Source organism: Lactuca saligna, chromosome 5, assembly GCF_052625555.1.
Source record: "Lactuca saligna cultivar CGN05327 chromosome 5, ASM5262555v1, whole genome shotgun sequence".
NCBI lineage: Eukaryota > Viridiplantae > Streptophyta > Magnoliopsida > Asterales > Asteraceae > Lactuca > Lactuca saligna.
Genome location: NC_136421.1, coordinates 240,328,487 through 240,339,370, shown reverse-complemented (window position 1 = coordinate 240,339,370; position 10,884 = coordinate 240,328,487). Strand labels below are relative to the sequence as shown.

At 30.7% G+C, this 10,884-nt stretch overlaps 1 protein-coding gene and 1 long non-coding RNA gene across 3 annotated transcripts; one reads left to right on the top strand and one right to left on the bottom strand.

The window, feature by feature from the left end:
- Window positions 1-5,968: 5,968 nt before the first annotated feature.
- LOC145047091 (uncharacterized) lies at window positions 5,969-8,554 on the bottom strand. 2 transcript variants are annotated; one of them, XR_013682112.1, is made up of 2 exons: window positions 8,167-8,554; window positions 5,969-7,913 (listed from the first exon to the last, which is right to left on the bottom strand). It is a non-coding gene; the product is annotated as an uncharacterized LOC145047091 (long non-coding RNA). The 2 variants fall into 2 exon arrangements; XR_013682113.1 differs by having other exon boundaries at window positions 5,969-7,902.
- Window positions 8,555-9,373: 819 nt separating this feature from the next.
- On the top strand, window positions 9,374-10,675 carry LOC145047089 (Acyl-CoA N-acyltransferases (NAT) superfamily protein). Its single transcript, XM_078995334.1, has 6 exons — window positions 9,374-9,602; window positions 9,677-9,748; window positions 9,966-10,053; window positions 10,158-10,290; window positions 10,373-10,411; window positions 10,528-10,675. Exons 1-6 carry the CDS (start codon window positions 9,428-9,430, stop codon window positions 10,606-10,608), a joined length of 588 nt encoding a protein of 195 aa, XP_078851460.1. The 5' UTR covers window positions 9,374-9,427; the 3' UTR covers window positions 10,609-10,675.
- Window positions 10,676-10,884: the final 209 nt, after the last annotated feature.

The window sequence follows — 10,884 nt, the reverse complement described above, 5'->3', positions numbered from 1 at the left end:
GTTTTTATATAATTTGATGTGATTCAATTTCAATAACCGATATTAAGTTTGAATGCATTTGAACCCTTTATATATTTAATAAAACTTCATTTTATTACTTATATATTTGTAGTTTGTACAAGTTACAAAAATCATCATTTTAAAACTTATAATGGAGTATTTCAAAATTTGTCGTTATTAACGATTTTATAAAGCCGAGTTTTATTTTTAAAATAATAATTTGTTACATCTTATGTCTAATTTTGAAAATCCAAAATCCATGTGATGTTTATTTTATCCAAAATTATTGTAGCATGTGAAAATCTAATTTATCAACTATACATAACAATTGCATAAAATAAACAACACAAACATGCATAAAAAGATATATGCATAAATATAACCAACTAATAATATTTTTGTAAGCCAACACAAAAATGTCAAGTCCATTCCTAAAGGGACATTTAAGGAGATCAAAAATATTTTTTCAATGTTGTTGTAGAAGCTCCCACTTGAGTAAATACTCATTGCTTGCAAAAGATTTGAATGACATTTTTAAAGGAAAAACTGCAGCTTTCATGACACTTTTCAGAAAGTGTCATATTTCTGTTCAGCATATGTGTAGCACTCATGACACGTTTCAGAAAGTGTCATGTTCTGCCCAGCACATGTTGAACTCGAAAATTTTTCCTTTTGTCTTAAAAAAATGGTTCAAACTTCATTTCTTATTAAATCTTTGTACAAATAAATTATTTCTAAAAACTAATCTATTACTTACAAAAATAACCAAGAAAAACTAATCTATTTAATTATTAAATATCATATGAATAAATAAATTATTACAATTATTTTATAAAAAAAATAAATAAATAACCAACACAACAACATAACAACACATTGATCATTGGTTAGTTTATGCACATCATATACATCAATATCCATCAAACAATCTTTGTTTTTCTAAGACAACTTTAAATGACAAAAAATGCATGAAACTTTTGTCACATAAAATAACAAAAAGTTGTCAAAGAAAATGTGTATGAACTTATTTTTGTATAAAAACAAGTTATCCATATTCTCCAAAAACTATTCCAAAAATAAAAAATCTAACCAAACTTGCAAGATGGCTCTGATACCAATTGTTGGGTTTTAGTTCAATAATAGTTTCATAAACTAGAAAAATTATGGCAATGGAAGACTTTAGGTTTGAGATAAGATAAACATTTTATACCTACCAAGGATCTTCTTGCAAGTTATAGAAAGATTTAAACACCAACCAAAGAAGAGATGAAGAAATAACAACCTTTGTAGTTCTTTGGGTCCTCTCGGGAAGCTTGAAAGTTGATGAAGAATGTGGAACCTTTGAGACACCAACAATGACTCAACTTGATGTAGATGTTAGTCCAAAACTCTTAAACCCTTAAGCTTTAAGTTCATAACTAATATAAACTTAAATAGAGAAAAAGATATGCAAGTAATCTTCAATAAATCAAAGCAAAGAAGAGAGGAAGAGTCTCCTAGAGAGGTCTTGGCCATGGAGAAGAGAAGAAGGAATGAGCAATCTTGCTAAATGCAATCCCTCTTATTTATATGCATAAAGTGAAGTTATTAACCATTAGTCCTTAGCACTTTAAGCAAACTTGTCATCATTATCATAAACATGTTTCTCATGCCTTTAAAGAATGATTAGACAAGTCATATACTTCTCTTTTTTATGCATATCTCAAAAATTGCATAAAGAAGAAGAAAGTTAGTTTAAATTTTATAAACTCAAGGTTTATAAAATATAAACTTTGTCTTTTAAGTAAAAGACAAAAGGTTTTCAACTAGTCCAAAAAGTTGTGCATTACTTATTAATTCATACCTTATGATATATATTAAGTTACTTGCTAATGGAAATTATTATTTTCGTGAAACAAATAATTTCCAATCTAATTATAAGAGTTTTATCAAATATTTATTAAAATCAATTTCTAATAAATAATCAATTGTATCAAGTTGTTGTTAGTGTGACCCATTAGTTTCATATATTAATCAGTAATATCACTTTAATATGATTCTTGGGCATACTTGGTCTTTTAGCTAACACTAGGTAGATGTCGGATCTAAGGTCCTTTCCTCACTTCAATCTCTTCAATCTTCAAGTTTCCTTCCAAAAAGTTGGATCTTCTTTCCAAGTAAAAGTTGATAGTTAAACATTTAGAAAGTTGAACACATAAAATTTCCAGATATGAGCAACAATAGAACATGGATTCGATCAAACGATAGCATCATAAAGCATATATCGTTTAGCACATATGAGAAATTTAGGAATCTTCCCTAAATAAGCTAGTGCTCATGTCTATTTAGGTATACATCCTAAATATAGCAGATACTCATCTCACAATCGTCGTTTAGCATTCTAAGTTTAAGTCTAGAAATAAATCCTTACTCTTTATTCGCTTAAACTAATGTTCTGATACCAATTGTAACATCCCCATTTTCACAGTCAGAAAAGACCGATTTGTTTATGCTTATTTAAAAATAATAGTATCATTTCTAAACAAATAGTATTGCGGAATTTGTTCCCATAAAACATGAGAATGATATTATCAAAGCATTTCCGTTGAAATGTAATTTATTTATATTAAAACATTGGAATGTCATCATCAAGACAGAAACATAAGCATAACGAAATATTACAAGCCTTACAATAATTAAACTAGTGGCCTAATACTCCTTGAATCTCTCAGCAGTATGTATCTTTCATATAGCCACATGTGATACAACAAACTGAGTGAGTTATGTTGGGAAACTCGGTGATATATATATATATATATATATATATATATATATATATATATATATATATATATATATATATATATTAGAATTTGCAATATACAAATTCAACTAATATAAGCAATTTTACCCCATCTCGTCGATCCTCATAACGACACGATCCATACTCTCGAATCTAAAATTAATAGCTTTACCTAATCTATACTCCCGGATCAGGTATGTCTAATCCATGCTCTTGGATCAAATATGTCCATTCCATACTCTCGGATTTGGGACGAATGAGTATGTCAGTGTTATTCGGTTTGGTTTTTCGGTTTTCGGTTAAAACGGTTCGGTTTTATCGGTTTCTTGACATTTTAAATCTAACCACAACCAAACCAAATAAAGTTTGGTATAATCGGTTTTGGTTTATACGGTTATGGTTTATTCAGTTCAGTTTAATGGTTAAACCGAATAAAATTCAGCACGTAAAAATAAATACTAAACTACAACAAAAAAAAACTTACTAAACTATTACCAAACAAAGAAACTACATTAATATATAAAATATTATATATAAGTTGTAGAGATAGCTTAATATAATTTTAATCGTATATGAAAATGAAAGAAACATCTAAAGGTTATTTGGTTAATTTGTTTTTGCTTTTAATACAAAATACAAAACAATTATAACTTTATAATGGTTAACAACTAAAAAAGTCATGGAGATCTTAGTAACTAATCAATAAATTTATATATAAAATGTTGATATATATATATATATATATATATATATATATATATATATATATATATATATATATATATATATATATATATATATATATATATATTAAATAGTATATTCGGTTTAACCAAAACAATGAAAATTTAACCAAAAACCAAACCGAATAAAATATCCTTATTTGATCAACCAAACCAAATTATCGAAAATCAAATAACCCGACCCAAATTAACCAAACGTCATTTGGTTCGGTTTGGTTATTCGGTTTTGCTTTTTTTTTTTGACACCCCTATGTCTAATCAATGCTCACGGATCAATGAAAAATTTTAAAGTTTTACCCTCTGTGTATATCTCACTCGTACTCATAAGAAGATACTACCCACTATTCCTCTTAATTAATTTAGGTTTACTTTATATCCTAAATCATCATATATTGTCATCTATGCTCTTAACACGTATTTCAGGAAATATCGAATATTTCGCACATAAACATATATTTAATACTCTAATTAATACTTGTATTAAAATCACTTGTTAAAGTGACTATGCACTCACTTGTTAAAGTGACTATGCACTCACTTGTTAAAGTGATGACTCGAAATTCGGGCATCGATTCACTTCTAACAATTTTCTTTTCCTTCGACAAAAGCTAGTATCATTATTACTAGATTTTAGTCTAATATTTATTGCGACTAATTATTAGTCTAGATTCATCATTAACATGAAGTCTACTTTCATGATCTATCAAGTAAGGAACAACCAGGTAGGATCGTATCGGAGGTAGGTTCTATTTGGTATACTGTTTGGAAATCTCACTTTAAACACATCACTAAATCCATCCTGGACATCATCCCCGTAAGTAGATAAATCGGTATAATAACTTAGAGTCACTGATAAATCTTGTTTATAGGTTCATCATAACGATAATGAACTTACACATAAGTTATATTTAAAGTACGGTAAGCATAACTTAACTTACAGGTGGTTTAGCGAGAAACCGGGCTCTATGCAGGCAGAACTTCTGAGCCGAAAGATCTTCTTCTCGGGGCCTTTTGGCGCTCCGGGACTCACTAATAACACCTAGGAAGTGCTCAGGAAAAGCCTTGAGGGTTTGGGGGTGTTGGGAGAGAAGTTTATGTGAATTGGTGTGGAGAAATGAGGAAAAATGAGTGTTATTTATAGGCCGCCAGCACCCGCGTACGTTGGGCGTATGCAAGGGTACGTTGGGCGTAATGGCCAAAACAGAAGTACACTGGGCGTAATGGCCAAAACAGAAGTACGTTGGGCGTACTTCGAGTTACGTTGGTCATACTCCGTCCAGGTGTCGCAATCTCGTTCCAAGCCGTGGGGAGGAAGGTGTGGCCCAGATCTTGTCACATGTCACTTGCTGGTTAATCCTAAACACTAATTATCTTCTAAATTCTATAACTTTCGCATACGAGCTCCATTTTTGACGTTGTTTATATCCACGCGTAGGTAGCGACGTGATCTATTATTTCTTCCTTCGGCTAATTTTGATTTTATTTTTAAAGTTATATTTTAACATACTCAAGCAGTTAAAGTCTGTTAAAAATGCATAACTTTGTCATCTGACGTACGTTTCGGTTGTCTTTATATCGTTGAGCTCCTACTAACGAGATCTTCAATTCTCATTTAGGTGGTGTCAGCTAAAGATCGATCGATCTAAAATTCGATTTCTAGGTTGTGTATTGTTATGCAAAATCTTAGAAAAATCATAACTTCTTCATACGAAGTTAGATTTTGACGTTCTCTATATGAACGATTTCGGTTTAACGTCTACTATAACTTTAGTTTAGATTTATAAGGCTAAAAAGTAGTTTATCAAAAATTCACTTTTTACGACATGTTGTGCTGGTTTTGTTGCAAAACTTCGACATGTCATAACTTCTTCGTTATAAGTCGGATTTCAGCGTTCTTTATATGTACGAAATCCTTGTGACATATACTATAGCTTTGGTTGAGATTATTTATTCTAAATAAGCTTCTATCAAGAATTCATTCTTAACGCTTCAAAATGATTAGCTCGAATTTACGGGCGTTACACTAGTCAAATAAAGTACACATATAATAAGTATAAATGATTTAGAAGTTGCAATTCTTTGAATACAAATCTAAATTTTATCCATCAATTTTGTTTATTATATATATATATATATATATATATATATATATATATATATATATATATATATATATATATATATATATATATATATATATATTCTAACTTGTAATATAAAACTAGAAAATATTCTCCCGCATTGTGGGGTCGATCTTAATTCATATAAGAACAAAATGATATTATTGGTGATGGTTGAGCAATCAAGTTATTAGATGAAGATAGCACTTGCATAAAATGGGAGCAAGCTATATTCACAGCAAGGTATGCATCGGATACAAGATAGCGAAGGACCAATTTTCTTAAGAAACATTATGTTGCAATGAAACTATAAGCCCACAAAATAAAAATAAAAAAATCAATATTTATCATCCTCAACTTCATTAATAAGATACTTGATTAGGTAATAACAACTGAAATTCACCACTTCTACTCCAGACCATGAATAAAAACTGATTAAAGATATAATTTTACATATGTTGGACATAAACATTTTTTTAATGATAAGAAAAACAATAAACTTGATGTGGACAACCTTCAGGGATGAAAACAGCTCCACAAAGGTATTGTTCAAATGTCTATGAGTCCACAATTGAAAGTTATAACCAAGAATCATCATCAGTTTTAGCACCACCATATTTAATATTACAACCAACATCATAACTTTTTCATAGATCCACATATTATTGAAACCAAACTAAGCAAGAAAAGGTAGAGTTGGCTGTGACATTTTAGCAAATAGCTGATGGGTACTAAAGTCAAAAAACTTAGAAACTCCATTGTTCTGCTATTATCAGTGGATGCTGCTTTAATAGAATCTCCATCTATTCTCTTCTGTGGATATACCAACCACAAACACAAAATGAAGGTGAGACAAGAAATGCAACAAGTTTCTAAAAAAAAGACAGTTAATTTGATGTTACTTTACCTTAAGCTATCATTCCAAGTAAGATAAAGGTCTGTAATGATCTCAATATACATGTGCATTGATTTTCTGTAGGCATAGAACCTAGTTTATGCCATACATTCCTCGCATATTCACAATAGTATTTATAATTTTTCTAAGATTTCAAGAACTGAAATTTGAAATGAAGTTGGACGTATTTTGATAAAATACATATTCAGTCTCACTAAGTTTTTCTTTTCTTCATTAGGATTTGAAATTTTTAACATGTGGACAGCAATAGGATTTTGAATTGTTAATTTCCTTTTCTTAATATAGAGGATAATGCCTACAGAAAGATGGGATGATACTATGGTAGCTACTTTTTCATATCTAAGTGGATTATTAATTATTAAATTCCTTGTTTCAAAATAAAGAAAAAAAACACTTAACTTCTATGAGTGCCTCAATTACCATTTTTACATAATACAGTTCTCAAAAGTTATATTAACTTTTTCACCATCACTAAAAAGGCAATTGTTGTTGTATGTAAAGTTTACATTTGAAGTTGAAATCTTTATTTGTACACATGTTATTAACTATAAGTCATAAGGTGTTAAATCTTAAAAGGGCAACATTAGAAATAGGAAATGTGGCAAAAAAAAAATATTCTATGCATAGACAAGAATGGTGTTCCATTTCACTAGTTTAAATTACATTATAAATTAATGTGAGTATGGAACTGCCAACTATCATGATATATTTTAATTGCAACAAATCTTTGTAATCTTCTTACTTAGGTTTTTTGTATGTAGCAACAATTTTTTCTTGAATTTCTATGATAATAAAAAGGAAGGGAAGATAAGAAATTGGACAAATTTCAATCTATTTGGGTGTAAAGAACAATTTACCAAAAATCCCTAAATCCCAACGTTGTGGAAACTGCTTAGTTGTTTATTCTTCTCTAGTCGAAGAAAACACTGTCAAGAAACAAAGGAAGTGGAAGAAAAGCAACTCCATTGAAAGACTTTGAAGATTAGTGGCTAAAGATTGTTGCCATAAAACCATAACATAATAGATTCAAATGACAACTCAGTCGATTAAAAAAATAATATAAAAACTTCAAATCCACTATAAAAGTTACATATATTATACCTACATATTTTTCCTGACAGTTAATCTTCAACACGTCCAACAGAAGATAGCTTTCCTAATCTCTTATTTGATTTTTTAAAAAGATCAGTTAGTTCATGTGTAAACGCTTCAAAATAAAATTAACATCACCAGGTTCGTCGGCCTACATGTATCTTTTAGGTTTGGGCCGTTTTGAGAAAACGTTGAAGGGCTTCAAGTTGAGGTGAAAATTGATGGCCAACTTTGAAATAACACCGGTGACTGCACCAGAACTGAAGAGCATGAAAATCATATGAAATTGGAGGAAAAAATTACAACATACAAAGAGCAGACGCCATATGTTTTTCAGCCAATAGCCTTACATTCACTCAAAATAATAAAAACATGTAAGTATCAACAAAGAAATTAAAGATTGGGGTTTCCTCGACATTTATTGTAGATGCGAGAAGAGTCGGTGGTGTGAGTGAATGAAAGGGAAAAATCGGAGATACATGATTATCTAACAAACGTAAATTGGTCACGTACCTTACTCGATTGCCTTTCGTTGCCTTCCATATCCGATATCTGATGGTGGTGACGAGAAGGGGTCTGCCCTACGACCTGTTTTCCATCGATTCAAGGCAGCAAGGACGGTTATTCGAGAAAGGAGGCGAAAGAGCGAAGAAGTAAGGGTAGGGTTTATGTCGAAATAGCAATGAAAGCGGTAGATTCGAGTAATTGGAGGAAAGGATCAAAAGTTGTGATGGGCTTTCCCTTTCGATTCCGATTTTGAATGTGATGAGAATGCAAGGAAGCGTTTGGAGAACAAAGGAGCAATGGAAAGAAGAAAGAGAAGAGAGGGTTTAGATAAGGAGTGGTAGAAGGAAGAAATGGAATGTCTGATTAACCTACGCGTACGGTCAACTAAGAGAAAGGCAGTGGGAAGCATCTAGAATCGGTGATTAACAGATGAATACATTATTAAAAAAAAAAAATTGGTCCAATAAAAAGTAAGTCCTGTTGGTAAAGGAATTCAAAATTAATCTAATTATAGATAACATAATTTAGCACATCTTTAAGCAAATAAATCGAAAATATAACCTCAAAATTTGAATTGTTTGGTTAGCAGGCTTGATGCCATCATTATACATTATTTGTTTAATATGACACTTATGAGACAACGTTAAAACTAGCTAATTATTATATGGGATAGAAATTCGAAGAATCATGTTTCACTTATACTAGCTCCTTAATTATTTAACATAATTTTTTATTTTTCTAAAAACCATTCAAATACCCATTGCTTAATAATCAATAACCATACCATACGTATGAAACAATTAAAAAGTTTTATATTAAATTGTAATATTTAATAAATTAAAAATATTTCAAGTTAATATGATAAAAATATATATATATATATATATTTTGAACACCTTAGTTTAAACGATATCAATTATAATAAATTAAAAATATTCACCTTATAATAAAAATAACATAATCCAACACATCTTTTATTAAATATATATAAAAAATATAGACTTTAAATTAAGTTTCTTTTATTAGCAAAAATAATTTTCTCATAACTTTGAAATTTTACTAGCGATTTAATGAAAATTTTGCAATTATGAGACATCTTTCAATACGGCCCAACCATTTCAGATAAGGACTGGTTTCGACGAATGAAGAAGCCAAAAAGCCCATGATTAGCCCATTATTATTCGGGTCATAACTTCATATACCATTACCATAGATACTGATGGTCTGCGTGTAAGTTACAATTCCGAGAGAAGAAAGGGGGGAAACAATGGGAGTGAGCTTGGAGGGTTCGAAAGCGATATTGGTAGCGTACATGAATCAACACGTCCTCAAATACCATCAATGGATGCAAGATCCTGCTCTACTACAAGCCACCGGGTCGGAGCCCTTGACTCTCGAAGAAGAGTACCAGATGCAGCTTACATGGACTCGAGACCCCCTCAGTACTTCTGCTTTCCCCATTCTATTTTTCTATCTCAATTCTACCGTCATAACTGTAACCCTACTCTTTCTGTAGAACAAACTTTTATCATCTTGGATAAAGACTTGGTTTCTGGACAATTCGTTCATGGCGATCCTCATGTCGAAGGTCAATTTTACCCTTTACCCTCTTAATTTTTATTTGTTTATAATCGTTTGAATTCGCTTCCTCATATCAAAATTTCTGCTCAAGGGTAAGATTTGTGTATTGCTTTCCGTTCGACATTGACTTTGAGCTTTGGAGAAAAAGATCGATAGTTTTGAGTTTCATTAATCAATCGACTTGAGTTCATACTTTGGGGATTGACAATTCTTCTGTTTTGCAGCCATGGTTGGTGATGTGAATATATACATGAATGATTTGGAAGATTCCCATCTGGCTGAGATTGAAATAATGATAGCTGAACCTAAAAGGTATAGGCTCTGTTTTCTTAATCCAATTCTAAGTTTGTTGTCTGAATAAAATGATGTTTATCTATCTGTTTCATTTTCTTCCATCTCCATTGTTGCTAGAGAAGCCGTGGCAAAGGACTTGGGATGGAATCCGTGTTGATGATGACAGTTTTTGCCATTGAAAATCATAAAATCAACACCTTTCGTGCCAAAATTGGGGATTCAAATGAAGCTTCTTTGAATATGTTCCGAAAACTGGTTCTTGACTCTCTTTTGACTAAATACTTCTTTTTCCTTATCATATTGCTTCTAACTAAATGCTTCAATGTCGATTTTGTAGGGCTTCAAGGAGGTCTCTCATAGTGTAATCTTCAAAGAGGTGAGCTTATCTTTTCAATGAGAATGGGAAATTAATGCAAAAGGAAAATGTTATTTGTGGAAATGATTGTGTGGTGAGTTTTCATCTATCTTTTCTTTGTTTTTTTGTGAGTGTAGGTTACTCTAGAGCTACCTATAACTCCAGAAAAGAGTAAGGAGCTGAATCAATTAGTTGGGGATATGATTACACATTCATAGGTGTTAATACTCTCTGTGTGTAAGTTGTATGCATACGTTCTTACTTAAAAAGATTACAACTTTAATATCTTTAACTTTGAAGTTTGAACAAAAGCTAAATAAACTCACCATTTTACTGAAAAACACTCTTAGTCGAAAGTTATCATTAAAACTAGTTTTACTTTTATAGCTAGGGAAATATGGCATTTACCATTTACATATTTTTAAAAAACTCACCATTTTGATCATTTCCTACCATTTACATATTTTTAATGGTTTTACCTTAACATCAACTTT

Coding starts and splice junctions, on each gene's coding strand:
- LOC145047089 (XM_078995334.1), top strand. CDS start 9,428: ATGGGAGTGAGCTTGGAGGGTTCGAAAGCGATATTGGTAGCGTACATG. Junction 9,603..9,676: donor ATGGACTCGAGACCCCCTCA/GTACTTCTGCTT, acceptor CTCTTTCTGTAG/AACAAACTTTTATCATCTTG. Junction 10,291..10,372: donor TGAATATGTTCCGAAAACTG/GTTCTTGACTCT, acceptor TCGATTTTGTAG/GGCTTCAAGGAGGTCTCTCA.